Source organism: Lipotes vexillifer, unplaced genomic scaffold (assembly GCF_000442215.2).
Source record: "Lipotes vexillifer unplaced genomic scaffold, Lipotes_vexillifer_v1.1 scaffold1312, whole genome shotgun sequence".
Taxonomy (NCBI): Eukaryota; Metazoa; Chordata; class Mammalia; order Artiodactyla; family Lipotidae; genus Lipotes; species Lipotes vexillifer.
The window spans coordinates 42,201-59,030 of record NW_006786207.1 but is presented as its reverse complement, the minus strand read 5'-3'; the positions used below and the strand labels follow the sequence as shown (position 1 = coordinate 59,030).

The window sequence follows — 16,830 nt, the reverse complement described above, 5'->3', positions numbered from 1 at the left end:
AAGCCTTTAGAATCTAATCCCTCCAAAATGTTGCTGGGCAGAGAATGAGGCCCCCAGGGTATATAAGGAGGTCAGGGGAGAAAGAGAGGTTTGGCTGCATTTCCTAGTTTCAGTTCCCAGTTTCTCTCAGGCTTTAAAAATATATTGCACGCCCTATTTCTCCCTCTCTTCAGGAACTTGCTGGGGTGAAAAAGGTGGAAATTGCGTTGGCCGGGAATCGAACCCGGGTCAACTGCTTGGAAGGCAGCTATGCTCACCACTATACCACCAACGCCGGCGCGCTGGCGATGTCCTGTGTTACTTATGTAAGTATACTACTGGCCATGAAGTCACAGATGGCTTTTGGTATTGTTTTATATCCGAGATCCCAAGGCACACAAAGCCTTTTCTCGGTGAGGATGGTCACCGTCCTTACTCCTCTTAGTCGGCCCCGCCAACTAACGACGGGGGGCCGGGAACGCAGAGACCACCCGGCGCCCAGAGCCGGAGGGCTGGAACACGCGGAGCCCGGAGGGAAAGCCAACGCCTCGCTCGGCCCGGGGAATTTTCTCCCCCGCCGCCTTCTGTCGTCCGCGCTCCCAGCTCCGCCGCTTGGAGCGCCCCAGCACTGGTTCCACCAGGTGTTGGGTTCGGTAACGGCGATTTGGGGCGGAGGGTTCGACGGAGACCGGCCAGCAAGGGGGTCCACCCTGATGTGGCTCGGTTCCCCGAGAGAAGGAGCGAGAGGAGCGCTCGAAGGGACACTGGGGAAATGGATCTTTACAGTTTAGGATGATGAAGGAGTAAGAGATAGGAGTCAGAGGCAGTTTTATTTTTCCTGTTTTGCGAAGAAGTCCAGGGAGAGTTCTAAGTTTATTTAAATAAACAGCAAACAGCGTTGATAAAGTTCAACATGCTACCGCGGTGTTTGACAATCTTAGAAGGGAAGAAGAAAATCACCTTTCCGAGTGTCAGGATGGCCGAGCGGTCTAAGGCGCTGCGTTCAGGTCGCAGTCTCCCCTGGAGGCGTGGGTTCGAATCCCACTTCTGACAATATGGGTGTTCTCCCTTTTTCTTCCAACATAGAAACAGGATTGAATTCGTGGAGAAAGGAGTATTGATTAATAAACACCTTTTTATGCTGCCTATCTACACATGAAGATTGTGCTTCACTTTGACTATGAAACTGAATCTATTTAGATCTATCCCTAACTACAAAAAAATTTTTTTCTTGCCTTTAGACTCCGCTTTCTCAGTGCCTATTTACTGCATGTAGATACAAAAGACTCCCCTGAACAAGGAAAAGCCCTCAACCCAGATCCCTGAACTTGCTGTAACTGACCTGAGTCTTTTCATGCTCAGACTGCAGTGTCAAACTTTGGTGAGACTCGGATTCCCCAGCATCTTGCCGGGCCAGCTCCCACCACTAATTCTAATTCAGTACGTTTGCTGGGTCCTCCAAGACCCGGAAAGGAAATCAACACACCAAACGGGGGAAAGTACTAGAGAGCAAAGGTAAACTCATGGAGTTGTTCCAAGAACGTTTTCTTGAAGACCGCAAACAAGCTACTCTCTAATTTGGGAGGCGCCGATTTATAGAAAAATCTTGTGCTTTCCGGAAGAGAGAAGAACTGTCAGTCCAAAGAGGCTGAATGTGTGAGGTCCATAAGCATGAGGATGGAAGGATCCTTAGGCTGGTTAATGAAAGCTCGCCAGACAAACTACATTCTTTGTTATTTACTGGGCTGCGACCTTGGGAAATGTATTTGACTTTTCTGAGCCTTAGTTTGCTTGTAGTAAAATGGAGATAGAATTGTTGTGAGGATTGAGACGACCTAGCAGCTTATTAGAAATACAGATCTCAGGCTGTACCTCAGACCTACTGAATCTACATTTTATAAGGTTCCCACATTTATAAGTCACAATGATATCACATACCTCCTGATATAATACAATAAGATGGGCACTTCACCCTGTGGTATATTTCCCCAAAACCCCACTGTAATCATGAGAAAACTGACAAACCCAAATTGAGGGACAATCTACCAAATATACCTAACCAGTACTCTTCAAAATGTGAAGGTCTTGAAAAACATCGGAAGATTAAGAAACTGTTGCAGATTGTAGGGCAGACATCATGACTAAATGCAACCAGTTGACCCGGATTGGCTTCTGAAACAGTAAAAGAACATTAGTGGAAAAATATGAAATCCCCTTAACGTTAGGGGAAGCTGGATGATGTATATACAGTGACTTTCTGTAGTATCTTTACAACTCTCTGTCAGTCTAAAATTATTGCAAAATAAAAAGGCCTTAAAAAAAAAAAACTTGAAAGTGGTTGCCTGTTAGGAGTAGCACTTGGGAGTGGGGCAAGAAACTGCTGGGGTTTTTTTGTTCTTGTTGTTGTTTGGCCACCCCATGAGGCCTGTGGGATCTTGGTTCCCGTAACAAGGATTGAACCCCAGCCATGGCAGTGAAAGCGCAGAATCCTAACAACTGGACTACCAGGGAATTCCCAAGACTGCTTGCTTTTCATTAGAAGGATTGTAGCAAGATTTGATTTTTTAATAATGGGCATATATTTTGATTTAATTTGTTCTAATATTTTGGGGAACAGATATTTAATTTGTTCTAATATTTTTATTGTAATCACGCATAGCTGTGATTACAGTAATCGAAGTAAGACTATATATATATACACACACAATACAATGACATTTAGATGCCTATTAATAGGAAACAATCCCCAAAGAATCGAAAGCATCAACAATCATTTAAAAGTAGATGAAGTGGTTAGTTTGTTTAAATCCCTCTGTAGAAAAATAGATACCATCCAAATGAGAAGATCTGAAGTGTTTTGACAACTAAGCACAATGAAATTCTCCTTCTTATATACTGTGTGTGTTTTTAATGAGAGACAGAGAGATTGTTGAAATGCTAGGAAACTGTCTAAACCCTGTAGGTGCCATCATTCTGCATGAGAAGTTACAAAGAGTTTGGGGTGGTCAGGGTTGGAAGCTGGAAGGAAATTCAGGAAAGGGAAAGTACAATACGGAATGTGTATGTGACATCATCTCTTTTTTGCAGGTTCCTTCAATGTGAAGCCAGCTGGCATAGGACTTAGGCCAGGCGCAGGAAAAAGCAGTTAAAAATGTGAAATGACAACCAGGGGACAAATGGGTTGTTACTGCAACCTCCTCTCCACCTGCAAGAAATCACCCTTAGCTAAATATAACGTAGCATTGCTCTAACCAAGGCCGCCTTCTTTTCTGAGATAAAAATAAATCTCTCTTTGCACATGGGAGAGGTACAGTGTGGATTGGGCTGATTGGGAAGTAACTTACACAAATTTATCCTTCTCTTATATGTCATTTAACTGGCAATAGAGTTGAGCCTTAGGATATTTCCCAGGTTTAGTCACTTGCTATAAAAAACACATGTTCACTTAATGGATAATGTAAATATACAATAAAGTATACTTTTTCTCTCAGGGCTCAGCATCCAACTGTGTTCTAAAGGAATAATACGTACAATTTCACAACATCTGGGTGAAGATCTGGTAATAAGTGGAGTTTGTGAGGTGACAATGTTTGTGAGGTGACAATGTACTGGCTCTAGAATCAGGCAGGACAGGGTTCTTAATTCCAACTCTCCCCACCACCCCCCTTCCCCGACTTAATAGCTATGGCCCTTGAGTAATCGTTTAATGTCTTTTAACCTCCAGATCCTCATCTTCAAAAGAGATAATACACTGTGATGTTGTTGTGATGATTACACTGTATAATCAAGTACCTGGTACATAGCTGACAATCAATTAATAATAGTTAGTGATAGCTAATATTTGTTGCTCATATACTATATGCCTAACATTCTTCTTCACTCCTCACATATTTAGTTAATTGTACCCTTATAACAATTCTGAGGTACTCTTTCATCATCATCCCCATTATATAGAAGGGAAAACTGAAGCTCAGAGAGTTTAACTTGCGGAGTAGATAAAGTAACAGCACTGAAAACCTAAGCCTTCTCGTTCCAATATAGCCATTTTGCTACACAATTGCCATTGGCATCATCATCATCAACCTAGGGCTCATCAGCAGAAAGCAGATGGGGCCATGCTATTTCTCTCACAAAGATAAGATAATAATAACTTTAATTACACCACTAGACTTACCCTCTTAGTCTAACATATTCCCCAGAGTCCAAGACTTGGGGTCTGCGCTCTAATGAACAATGAATAAGGTCACATTATTAGAGGCAGATAATTAGCATATAAACTCTTTGGCAGTGTGTTAGGACACACAGACTGACAAACTAAACTGGACTCCTAATACAGAATTTTTATTTTAGGGTCTTGCTAGGGCTTACGTTTCTCTTCATTCTCTGCTTTTCCAGCTCCACCTCCCTCCCTCTTTTAACACAGTGTCACAATTCTCTCCTGTCTGACCTCATTTCAATACTAATGTGCCTGCCTCAAACTCTTCCTCTTATCTTGTTTTCCCTTATAGAAATCATGCACACAGCCTCATGAATTTTCTTCCCAACCCTCCTTCAGCACCCACCCCAACATTTTCTGCTTCTGATAACCCTGCCCCTTCATCTACTTAATTGGATAGAATGAAAACTAAGAAGAAACTTTAAAAGTTTATTTAGCTCTCTTATTTCACATAACAAAATCCGTACATGCAAGTAACAAAATACATTAAATGTAGATAAAAGCAGTGATAAAGTGCCACACAAATGTTCGTAATGATTACTTCTCCTTGTCTGAAGTAGGAGAAGAAGATATTTTAAAAGTCAACTGGCAAATACCTCAGTTATAAAACATACTGACCAAAAAAGCTCCGTTTGGGAGCAAGATTCTCCTCCACTCCCACCCCTCAAAATAGGCAGGATCATAGTAGACAGTCTAGAAAGTCCACAAGCCCAGCCCTTACAGTCACAGCTGCCTTGCCAGGAGGGGCCATTTAATCGACTTCCTCAATGACAGGGCCAGTACCGGGGGCTCCCTGTCGGGCTTGAGATCCACAACTGCTACCGCCAGGGACACCAGACCCCCCGTAGAGCCTGGAGAAGATGGGGCCACAGATATGCTCCAGCTCCCCCTTCTGATGCTCATATTCCTCTTTCTCTGCCAACCGGTTGTGCTCCAGCCAAGCAAGGACTTCCTGACACTTGTCTTGTACTTTGCACCCGTCCTCTTCAGGAATCTTATCTCTAAGTCTCTCCTCTTGCAAAGAGCTCTTCACATGGAAGACATAGGCCTCCAGAGAGTTTTTGGCAGCCACCCTGTCCCTCTGGGCCTCATCCTCATCCTGAACATCCTTGTACTGTTCAGCCTCACAAACCATCTTCCCCACTTCCTCCTTGCTCAGCCGGCCCTTGTCATTGGTGATGGCGATCTTGTTAGCTTTGCCTGTGCTCCTGTCAGTGGCTGTCACACTCAGGATGCCACCGGCATCAATGTCAAAAGTCACCTCGATCTGGGGGACTCCACGTGGGGCAGGAGGGATGCCACTGAGCTCAAAGCATCCCAGCCGGTTGCTGTCCCTAGTCATGGCCCTCTCACCCTCATACACCTGGATCAGGACCCCAGGCTGGTTGTCTGAATAGGTAGTGAAAAGTCTGGGTCTGCTTGGTCGGGATGGTGGCATTCCTCTGGATCAGCGTAGTCATCACCCCACCAGCTGTCTTCAGCCCCAGGGACAGGGGAGCCATATCCAGCAGCAGGAGGTCCTGCACCTTCTCACACTTGTCCCCCATCAACACTGCTGCCTGCACAGCAGCCCCATAAGCCACAGCCTCATCCGGGTCGATGCTCTTGTTCAGCTCCCTGCCATTGAAGACGTCCTGCAGGAATTTTTGTACCTTGGGGATGCGGGTAGAGCCACCCACTAGGACAGTGCCACGGATCTGGGCCTTCTCCAGCGGCTCCAGGGTGCTGCAAAAGAGGTCCAAGCACAGTTCTTCAAAGCGGGCTCGAGTGATGGAAGTGCATAAGTCTACGCCCTCAAACAGGGAATCGATCTCCAGAGTGGCCTGGGTGCTGGAGGGCAGGGTGCGCTTGGCGCGCTCAGAGGCTGTGCAGAGCCTGCGCAGGACCCGCTTGTTCCTGCGTAAGTCCTTCCCGTGCTTCCGCCGGAACTCCTCCAAGAAGTGGTTCACAGCCGGTTGTCGAAGTCCTCTCCACCCGGATGAGTGTCTCCAGCCGTGGCCTTCACCTCAAAGACACCGGCGTCGACAGTGAGGACCGACACGTGGAAGGTGCCCCCACCCAAGTCGAAAATGAGCACGTTGCGCTCTCCGGCGCCCTGCCGGTCCAGGCCATAGGCCGTGACAGCCGCCGTGGGCTGGTTGATGACCCTCAGCATGTTGAGCCCCGCGGTGGCACCCGCGTCCTTGGTGGCCTGACGCTGGGAGTCGCTGAAGTAGGAGGGCACCGTGATTACAGCGTGCCTCAGGGGCTGGCCCAGGTATGCCTCCGCTGTCTCCATCTTGCTCAGCACCATGGACGAGATCTCCTCGGTGTGTAGAACGCCTTGTCCTCCCCACGGAAGGACACGCGCACCTTGGGCTTGCCGCCCTCGCTCACCACCTGGAAGGGCCAGTGCTTCATGTCCGACTGCACAGTGGGGTCTGCGAACTTGCGCCCGATCAGTCACTTGGCGTGGAACACTGTGTTGTGTGGGTTCAGAGCCGCCTGGCTCTTGGCCGCATCGCCCACCCGACGCTCGGTGTCGGTGAAAGTCAAGTAGCTGGGGGTGGTGCGGTTGCCCTGGTCGTCGGCGAGGATCTCCACCCGGCCTTGCTGGAACATGCCCACGCATGAGTATGTGGTGCCCAGGTCGATGCCTATGGCCACTTCCCTTGCAGCGGACATGGCTGTGGCTTCTCGCGCTTCTGGGGACGAGTGTGATACCGATTCAAATGCAGGAGTCTGTGGAACTTCGAGCGGCTCGGCCGTGGAGGTGCGCTCAGCGGTGCGACTCCCCTGCCTGCCCAGCTCGGATCTGCTCGGCTCCGCTTCCACGAGCTTTTTATCCGGTTGCCGGAGGCCCGCCATCCCCCCGCCCCCGCCGACGCGAACGTTCCAGCGCCTTCGCGGCGAGCCCAGAGATGCCCGGCCCCCCCGCTCCAGCTGACTTAGCCCAGGGGGCGCCGGGCTGACTCCGGGAGAAGGTTCGGGCGGATCGGGACGTGCAAGGAGGGGCGGCCCCAGCTGCATCAGACTCAGAGCTGCAGAGAAAGTTCCAGCTTCTCCCGGCTTGTTCTAAGGGCGAGCGGTTAGGGCAGAATTCAGGTAAAGCAAAAACTTTTCAAGAAAACAGTTCTTCCTCTGGGTAGTTGAAGAGGGCTGATCAGAGTCCAGCGGCTCGAGAAAAGCTGGAAAGCATGTCACCATGCGAATAGAGCCATGGCCTGAGGCAGGGGTTTAAATAGTAGTTGTTTTTTCTTAAGTCTTAATTATTATTATGTAGTTGTTGTTTTGAAACCTAAAGGCAGTGTTTTCGAAATTGTGGCTAAGAGAGGGGAGGCCCGATTTCTGTTCTGGAATGAAACTAGGGCCAGAGATGACTTTAAGGGATGGCGCTTTAAGAACTACTAGGGCCAGTGGCATTGGTGGTTCAGTGGTAGAATTCTCGCCTGCCACGCGGGAGGCCCGGGTTCGATTCCCGGCCAATGCACTGTGTTCCTTTCTCCTAGGCTCTTCTAATTTTAAAAAATTTTTATTGGAGTACAGTTGATTTAAAATGTTGTATTAGTTTCCGCTGTACAGCAAAGTGAATCACTTATACATATATCCAATCTCTTTTTAGATTCTTTTCCCATATAGGTCATTTACAGAGTACTGAGAAGAGTTACCTAGGTCCTTATTAGTTATCTATTTTACATATAGTAATGTGCATATGTTAAGACTTTTTCTATTCTAGGATTTGTGACACCGAAATAAACAAAACCAGTTAGTTGAAGGCTGGGTTCGTTTGGTTTTTCCTCCTTCACCAAGTCGCATTCCTGAGAGGAGCCGGAACCTGGTGTTGTGGCTTGGGGACCCAGGCATGACCTCTCCACCCAGCCCTGGAGAGAACACAGCACAGGAGGAAGGAGCATGTGGATCGATGAACTGTGGTGAAAATGTCCCCCCTGTGGTTGAGCCTTCTCCCTGGGCCAGTGTCTCCAAGGAGCATCGTCCCAAGGGGCCGGTTGGAAAGGCACAGTGTGCGTTTTTCTCTGAGGCCTGGATGGGTTCCCAGCCGGAGCCCAGGACGCACGTGGGGAGTAAATTCCTGGAGGCTGCAGTCCATCCTATGCCCTGAAGGCCAGGGGAGGAGATGAGTTCACTGGTCAGTAAAGCCACATTTGTTCCCATCAGTGCTATGGCCTTGCAAAGTGAGTCTTTGCTATGTCTCACTTTCCTTAATCCAGAATATCCCATTTGAATTTTTTGGTGTTTCTATTTGGCGTGGACTCCCAAAAAGCCAAAAGAAGGAGACTTTTTGGAGACGTGAGGATGGAAATGGAGGAAAGAGAAGCAAATGTTCTCTATAACCTCCCCATGGGGGAAGGAACTCTGGTTTCCTGCATGACAGACAGGGATAGTCACCACTATACTAAGAGCACAGTACCCAGGGGAACATGATACATTCTAATGTTAAACTCTAGTAGCTTCAACTATTATGTAATATATTATTATTCACCCGATTCAAAGGCAACTCCTAATTTTTAAAAAGAGGAACTAAAAACCTTTGCTCTGTAAGTGGGTCTTTTCTCCTCAGATGGCTCAGAACCCTTTGGAATGCTTCAGGGCCTTTGAAGAGGGAGGAGGGAGTCAGGATGCAGATGTCAGTCCCACTTCTGGACTGGAAAAAAGGGAATGTTTGAAGACATATGCAATGAGTGACTTCCATGGTGGGAAATCATATCATCCTCAAAAGGAAGGAACCTGTTTTATAACCCAAGAGGGAGAGAAACTGTCAGTTTTAAATTCATTCACTTTCAGTGTTTAGGCTGCCCAGGCCTGCGTGTCAAAGTTAGGATATTTTAGGCAAGGGCCTGCAAGAAAAGGGTGCTCACTTCAGAAAAGAAAAGGCCTGGGGTCTGTGCCCTGGACTGTTCAGGGATTGCCTTGTCAAGCTACTCCAACCTTCTCTCCCAGCCCTCATCAGCCTCAAAACCCCAGCTGCACATCTACCCCCAAGAGTTCCAGGTATAGCCCTAAAGCAAGCACCTCTGTACCTAGACACAGCATCACATAGGCATGCTTCCAATGTCATTCACTTTATTTTTAAATTCATAATAGAGAAGCTTATTATGCAATGCAAATTTTATCCATACACTTAAACATATCCACTTATGTTTAGTAACTTAGATTGAGTGTCTTTAAAAGTAGAACAGGGATTTCCCTGGTGGCGCAGCGGTTGAGAATTTGCTTGCAAATCCAGGGCACATGGGTTTGATCCCTGGTCCAGGAAGATCTTACATGCCACGGAGCAGCTAAACCTGTGCGCCTACAGCCTGAGCTCTCCAACATGAGAAGCCACTGCAATGAGAAACCGACGCACCACGACGAAGAGTAGCACGTGCTCACTGCAACTAGAGAAAGCCCACGCGCAGCAACGAAGACCCGATGCGGCCAAAAATAAATAAATTTTTTTTTTTTAAAGTACAAGAGACATTCAAGTGATGACTTAAAAGGTCATTGTGGGGTTTCCCTGGTGGCGCAGTGGTTGAGAGTCCGCCTGCCGATGCAGGGGACACGGATTTGTGCCCCGGTCTGGGAAGATCCCACATGCCGTGGAGCGGCTGGGCCCGTGAGCCATGGCCGCTGAGCCTGCGCGTCCGGAGCCTGTGCTCCACAACGGGAGAGGCCACAACACTGAGAGGCCCGCGTATCGCAAAAAAAAAAGGCCATCGTGGAGGGATGCTCTTGACCCAAAACTAAGCACAAAAAGCAAGTTGTAGAACAAAATGTATAGTATGATCCAAAACTATATATAAAGATCTGTGATACCAACTATCTGTACATCCTTGAACAAGTCATTTCAACCATCTGGGCTATACCTTTCTCAATTTTAAGATGACAAGATTGAATTTCATCATTTCTGACACTTTCTAGCTTTAAAAATCTCTGATTTCATCCAGGAGCAAAAGGGGATTCCTGTTTCCCCTAAACTATGTACCTGCTCTATACCCAAATAAATTCTGCTTCTGTTAATAAGAAAAAGAGGAGTGATTCGCTGTGTCTATCAGATAGTGCCATATATACTTTATTCATTTTTACCCCTCACAGTGGTACAGTAAGAAACGTTAGTGTGATAGACATTGATGATGCTCACCAATGTTTATGATTCTCCTCCTTCTAGCCTCAGAAAGGGATTGCAATTCCAAGCCTCTTGAGATCAGGTCATATGACTTGTTTTGATCAATGAAATTTAAGTACGTGTGCTATGTTACTTCTGGGCAGAGGGCATTTAATTACCATCCTAATTGCCACTGTTCTCTTTGCCTTCCTTGGCAATGTGTGGTAGCTGGTGTTGAAATGGGAGTATAAACCTGAACCATCCCATGAAAGACAGCTTCCTGGGGAGTCTTTCAGGAAGACTGGAAGCAGAAAATGAATGAGAAATAAACCTTTGATGTTTTGTGCCACTGAGATTGTATTTTTACAGCATATGAGCTTAATATACTGGCTACAGCTGGTCAAGTGGGCTTATCCCCATTTTTTTTTTTTTCTGATGTGACTAGCCACAAAAATGTAACTCACTCAGTTCTACCTTCTAGTCCACCCCCACTCCACCTTAGACCTTCTTACCTTTTTTTTAAGTTACTATAGTAAAAGCAATCTTATCTATTTAAGGGGAAAATGCCAACTGTAGTGGAATAACTGAGGACATGGAAAGGAGACATGACCCATGAGCCCCCCGCCGCCAGCAAACTGGGGGCTGGCGAATAAGCCAGAGCTGCAAGCAGTCCTGATTGCTTTGAGCCCCCCCACCCCGACAAACCGGGGGCATGTGAATAAGTCAGAACTGTAAACAGTCCTGAATGCTTTGAGCCCCCCCACCCCAGGCAAACCGGGGGCCTGCGAAAAAGCATTGAGTGCTTTGGGCACTGATCCATGAGATGTCCTCAGTATAATTAAAACGGTGGGAACGCAAGAAAATGTCTTTGTGTTACTTTAGTATAATTAAAATAATGGTGGGAACTTTGTGCTGTTTTTGCACTCAAGGATGAAGCACGGCATGTTTTCAAGAAAGCCAATTATTGCTTGTATAATGAATAAAAACATAGGTTGCTGCTTTGGCATTTCTAAAGTGTTAAAAAAACAAGTCTTAAAATGTTAACATAGATAATGCTTTAATAAAAGCTACCACAGCAGGACAGACGGCGCTGTTTCGCCTGAGCGAGCGGCAGCCCTCTACTGCTGTGCTTCTGCACAATTCATCTCATGTGATGAGCTTACTTTCGGCCCTGTCATAAGATAAACGACAACACCAACCAAATAGTGTGCTCCAAAGACATCAGGTTCCATAAGCATTTATTAAACGCCTATTATGTTCCAAAGATAATATGCTTCCATATATGTTGTTACACTTGAAGCTCATATGATATCCCTGGGGAGGGAGATAAAGATATTACCATTTTACAGAAGAAGAATCTAATTCATAAAATAGTTAAATGAATTCTTCAAGACAAACCAGCTAGCAAATGTAGAAATGAAACACAAATCCAGGTTGTTTGGCTCTCTTTTCAGTATGCTTTTCACAATGCTACACTACAGGCTTAGGAAGTCAATTCAATTAAAGGGGAGTAGGTCGAACTGATATACTACTTTAAAAGATGTGATGGGTGAAAGTTAATAATACTGAGTTTAGGCAAATATATTCAAAGCTGAAATGCATGTACTAGTGGTATGTATTGGGTAGTATCTAATAGGGTGTTCGATAGTATTGAATCGGACCTCTGCTTCTGGGAAGATGGAGTAGATGTACCTAAAAATGTCTCTAATTTCAAATGCTAAAGAATTTACTCGTTCCACAAATATGTATTGAGTGCTTTATCAAGTGCCAGACATTGACCTTGACTCTAAGTATATGGTAGTGAACAAAAGAGACAAAGGCCCTGCTCCCCTGGAGCATATTCTAATGGGAGAGGGGTCAGTTGGTGATACATACAATAGGGGAAAAATACAGCAGTAAACAAACAAGTGAACATATGGTACTCCAGTTGGTGATGAGGACAATGGGGAAAATAGAGCAGGAGAGCGGGATTAGGAGATGGTGGAGTGGGGTTACACCGAATGATCAAGGAGACCTCACTGATAGCGTGATATTTGAGTAAAGACCATGATGAAGCATGATGTAGATATCTGTAAGAATGAACATTTCAGAAACAGTAAATAACATATAAACCTGTAGCAGAAGTATAATCGAAGAGTTCAAGGAAGCAAAGGGAGAGCAGTAGATGAGGTTAGAGAGGCTGAGGAGCAAGATAATGTAGTGCCTTGTAGAACATTACAAAGGCTGTAGCTATTACTTTAAATGCAAGAGGGAAGCTATTGCATGGCTTCAAGAACAGAAGTGACAGATACAACACACATTGGCTGTTATGGTGAGAATGGACTGTCAGGTGTCATGGGTGAGTGCAGGGAGAGCAGTCAGGAGGCTGCTGCAGTAGTTCAAGTGAGATGATGGTGGCTTGGACCAAGATGCTAGTAGTAGAGTACTGAGAAGTGGTCGGATTGTTGGATATATTTTGAAAGTAGAAGCAGGATTTCCTGAGATTTCATATATTTGAGGAACCTCTGTCAAGGATCTGTGAAAACACATTTGCTCTGAGTCCTTGTAGAGCTGGGTGGGCTGTGACTGTGCCTTGGCCTTAGGGAAATCAGTGAAGGTAGGGCCTATTAGGATTTTAGCTCTGGAGATCACAGGCCTTTTCTTTTCCTGGAGGCTCCTTAGCCCACGTTGCTGTCAAGGTGGGGCCAGGGGAAGAGGAAAGTTATGGCCTGAAGAGATGCTGCTGCCACTGCTGTTACGCCGTGGGATGAGGGGTCATTTATCCTGAGGGCCTTGACTCCATCTGACTTTGCAGTTCTTCCAGTCTCCCGCTGAGCTTTGAAGGTCTCTCTGCACAGAAAAATACAGCTCTGTATCCACTGCAAAAAGGAGCGCCATCACCAGGCAGAAAGTGATTTGATACCAAGGTGGAATGATGAATAGAATTGCCGGACCTAATAGGAGAGGCAGAGGGATGGGAAAAATGACAGCTGTTAAAAGACAGAAATTTGGAATAAACGTTCAGGTCCCCAGTGAGGAGCCTTTGTGAAGTCACCCAAGCCAAAGGCTGAGGCGAAAGCCAAGAGCAGGCAGCTAGCCCCGGAAGGCTTCAGAGGATCTATCTGTCATCTCTCTGCTTTTCCAAATAAAGCACTGGATCAGCATTTCCCAAAGGATGACCTCAGGCACATCTGTTCTGAAGGACATTAATAGAAGTTATAAAGAAAAAAGGTTTTGTGGTCACCTGGGTTTAGCAAATGCCTTATGAAACTTAGTTTAAACGTTTCCTTTAAGACAGGACTTCTTGAAGCCTTTAATCTGAATTATGAATATAAAAGTAGAGGAACAGAGTATGTAGTGTGTTCTGCATTAATTTGATCACAGAACCCTTCATTCTGAAAGCCCTCTCAAGGAGTTATGTGATTGGGGAACAGCCTTTGGGAAACATTGAACTAAGGAATCCACAGACCACATCAACACATCTTCACTCACCACCTCCTGTGAGCCCAGGACTATTCACTAACCAACATTAGTCTGGCATAAATAGCTTGTGATGCTGTCTGAAAGGGTATGATATGGATCCCACAATGTACAATTTCTCAAGAACAGGCACAAGCCTCTTTCTTTGTATGTAGAGAGAGATTCTCATGCCAACGTGGCCGCTTTGAGCTAAGATTTGAGCCTAGGCTGAGAGGTTCAGTAGGGAGACACAAGCAAGCATAAGACACCTACAGGGACATATGATGAAGTGGTTTGAATAAGATGGAAAAGAGGGAGAGCAGCAATGTCTGGTGGATGGATATGGAGAATAAAAAGGTGGCTTCTGTCCCCTAAGAGTTAAAACTCCAAATGAAGGACACCCATTTCTATAATCCTTGAGAAATGAGCTGGAACAGAGCTGCAAATTCACACAGCAGTTAGGTCAAGCTAGAACTTTCCTGTTGATGTCAAACAGGCATACTCGTGAGAACAAAGGTTCTCAAGTACAAAAAAGATCAGTAATCCTCTAACTACCTATCCTTCCAAGGTGTAAAGCTCCTTGAACGGCACTGGTTCCCACCTTGGACAGTGATGGTCACAGGCTGTGATGAGTGCACTGTCTGCCCGATAAATCCCGTGCAGTGGTACTCGCCACTGTGACTGAGGTTTGCTTGTGGGATAGAGAAGATGGAACGCAGATGGGAAAACGTCTTGGATTTTCCATTCTGGAAGAATATGACCTTATACAGAGGGCTGTTTTGCCAGCTGTGGCACCTCAGCACGATGGGCTCCCCTTCCTGGAACACGAGGCTAGGGGTCTGGAGCAGCAGCCAGTCTGAAAGACACAAAGGGACCACAGGACCCAGGATGTCTTCACTCAAATCCGAGACCCAGACCATCCTTACTGGTGGGCCACTGTGTGTGGAGGGAAGAGCTTAAGTTTGGAATCAGACACCCCTGCTCTGTAATTCTGGCTCCATCATGTATGAGCTCTGTGATCTTGGGCAAATAATTTAACTCTTCTGGGCCTCTGTTTCCTCGCATGTCAAAAGAGTCACAATAATACCATTAGCTATCTACAGTAGTTCCTGGCACATAGTAGGTGCTCAGGATATGCTTGTCTTCCTGTTCCTGTCCTGCCCAACAGGCTTCTTTCTGCAGGAAGGAGACAGGAGACCCAGGAGTACAGTCCCTTCCCTGAGGGAGGGAGGGAGGGAAGGACCCAGTCTGACATAGGAGACAACATGTGGGGGGAACACAGCAGAGTCGAGTGTCTTTGGGGAAAGTCACGGACATCTAACAAATATTAGCTTATTTGGTGCATGTTAGTAAACGTGGAATTTCACTTCAGCAGGGACTTTGGCAGCAGTGACACAGGTGGGCCATAAGCCTGCTGTGTACTTTTTTCCCCGAGTTTCATCCTTTTACTGAGGAAAAAGATATTTAATTTCTTTGTCATATAGGGAATAGAGGCTAAGGTGGGTACTTATAATCTGACCTCAGCCCACGCACTCCTTTTTCCTAAAGCTATAGGACAGAGTAGAGTTGGAATTGGAAAGAAAGGGCAGAAAACAATAGATACGTTGGAAGGGAGCCGGGACGTGAGAAAGAAATGACAACAGCCATATGTGTGCTAGTCAACCATGCTTAGCCCCTTCAGCTCGGAATGATGCCAAAAAAGTCTCTACACTGGCTGCTGAGCCTGCCACAAATGCAGGTGAAAATGTTCAATACTGAGGGAGTGACAACGAAGAGAAAACTCTGGGCCACGGCCACAGTGGGACAATCCAGAGGGAAGGTGGGGAGCACCAGATCTTGCTACTTGGGTCACACAAGCGAGAAAACCCCACCCCTCCCACTGGGGAGGCACCCCTGCGTTCCACCCATTTCCTCCCATACCATCCTGTGTATCCCTCCGCTTGAGGAACTCAGGTCCTGGCTAGACATTCCACTCCAGGATTAGGTGAGCAGTCCTGGTTCCCTAGACTGCTTCTTTTATTAAAGTTGGATTGGGGTAGGTGGGAATGCTGAGAATTGTGAAGTGTTTTTTTTGTTTGTTTGTTTTTTGTTTTGCGGTACCCGGGCCTACTCACTGTTGTGGCCTGGCGGACTCTCAACCACTGCGCCACCAGGGAAGCCCGTGAAGATTTTTTTAAACGAAGTAGAACCCGGAGAAAATGCCAGAGCTGCTTCCATGTAGCGCCAGCAACCAATTCTTGCACTTCTCCTCCCTGTCTGGGTAATCGCCTCGACTGGAGGTGCACATCATCAGAACAGCACTTTCTTCTCAGCAAAGGCTCTACTGGCACCAGGTGGTAACCTGGACAGTGACAGTGTCAGCCTTAGGCTGGTTTGTGCAAGAGGGCCACCTTAGGTCTCCTCGAGGACAATTTCTTGGTGCAGATCTTGAGGGCGGGGCCCAGCTTCGTGTTCACGGCACTCACGAGGTGCTCTTTAAGCCAAACAAGGGCCTTTCCATCCATCTCCCGGGAACAAAACTCCTCTGCAATCTCCTGGAAGCCTTGTAGAGACGCAGTAAACTCATGCACCTCCTCTGCACTCCAGTGGCTAAGATTACTGGACAGGAACACAGGGTTGATGCCATGAATCCTGGTGTAGGCACAGCTGTATGGAGCTTCCTGGGTCACATTCTCCATGTCCAGCTCTCACCGATGAAGGCCCAGGGACACTGGAGACAGTTCTTTAGCATGACTGGAGTTCTCTGAACCCCAGCTAGAGTCCTCTTGACCCCTGTGGCACTTGCCCTGGATCTTAGCATGGGTGATGGCAGAGGAGCTGCAGCAGGGTCCACACTGGTGAACACAAGGCATAGTGGGCTTCCTGAAACTCTTTCATGTTTCTCCTCTTCAACCAGAACTGGCAGCTACAGTTCACACTGTACCTTTTAGTACAAGTCATGGAGCAGAAACGCTTGGAGTCACAAAACTGTTCTCCAGGACTATACTTCCCACAGTGCTGGAACTTCAGGAGATTTGTCTTCCTGACTACTCAGCAGATGGGCTCTCCCCTCCCCAGGGGCCCCCTGACTGATTCTCATTCAGCCCTGTCGGGAGGCCAGTCTGTAGTGGCTCTT

At 46.7% G+C, this 16,830-nt stretch overlaps 2 protein-coding genes and 3 non-coding genes across 5 annotated transcripts in view; 2 read left to right on the top strand and 3 right to left on the bottom strand.

The window, feature by feature from the left end:
- Nucleotides 1-202: 202 nt before the first annotated feature.
- TRNAG-UCC (transfer RNA glycine (anticodon UCC)) lies at nucleotides 203-274 on the bottom strand. Its single transcript has one exon. It is a non-coding gene; the product is annotated as a tRNA-Gly (tRNA).
- Nucleotides 275-949: 675 nt separating this feature from the next.
- TRNAL-CAG (transfer RNA leucine (anticodon CAG)) lies at nucleotides 950-1,032 on the top strand. The gene has a single exon. It is a non-coding gene; the product is annotated as a tRNA-Leu (tRNA).
- A 3,841-nt stretch (nucleotides 1,033-4,873) lies between these two features.
- LOC103088466 (heat shock 70 kDa protein 6) lies at nucleotides 4,874-6,859 on the bottom strand. The gene is given in 4 exon segments (XM_082931120.1): nucleotides 4,874-5,600; nucleotides 5,602-6,146; nucleotides 6,149-6,506; nucleotides 6,509-6,859. Coding segments are annotated over 4 exon segments (1,908 nt in total). The 3' UTR covers nucleotides 4,874-4,946.
- A 734-nt stretch (nucleotides 6,860-7,593) lies between these two features.
- TRNAG-GCC (transfer RNA glycine (anticodon GCC)) lies at nucleotides 7,594-7,664 on the top strand. Its single transcript has one exon. It is a non-coding gene; the product is annotated as a tRNA-Gly (tRNA).
- Nucleotides 7,665-13,031: 5,367 nt separating this feature from the next.
- Nucleotides 13,032-16,830, bottom strand: part of LOC103088193 (low affinity immunoglobulin gamma Fc region receptor II-like) — a 9,743-nt gene continuing 5,944 nt past the window's right edge. Inside the window, exons 4-5 of the mRNA XM_007458411.1 lie at nucleotides 14,305-14,571; nucleotides 13,032-13,210 (exon numbers count right to left, since the gene is read on the bottom strand). Of these exons, the coding sequence (XP_007458473.1) occupies nucleotides 13,032-13,210; nucleotides 14,305-14,571 (446 nt within the window). The remainder of the gene's footprint in view (nucleotides 13,211-14,304; nucleotides 14,572-16,830) is intronic.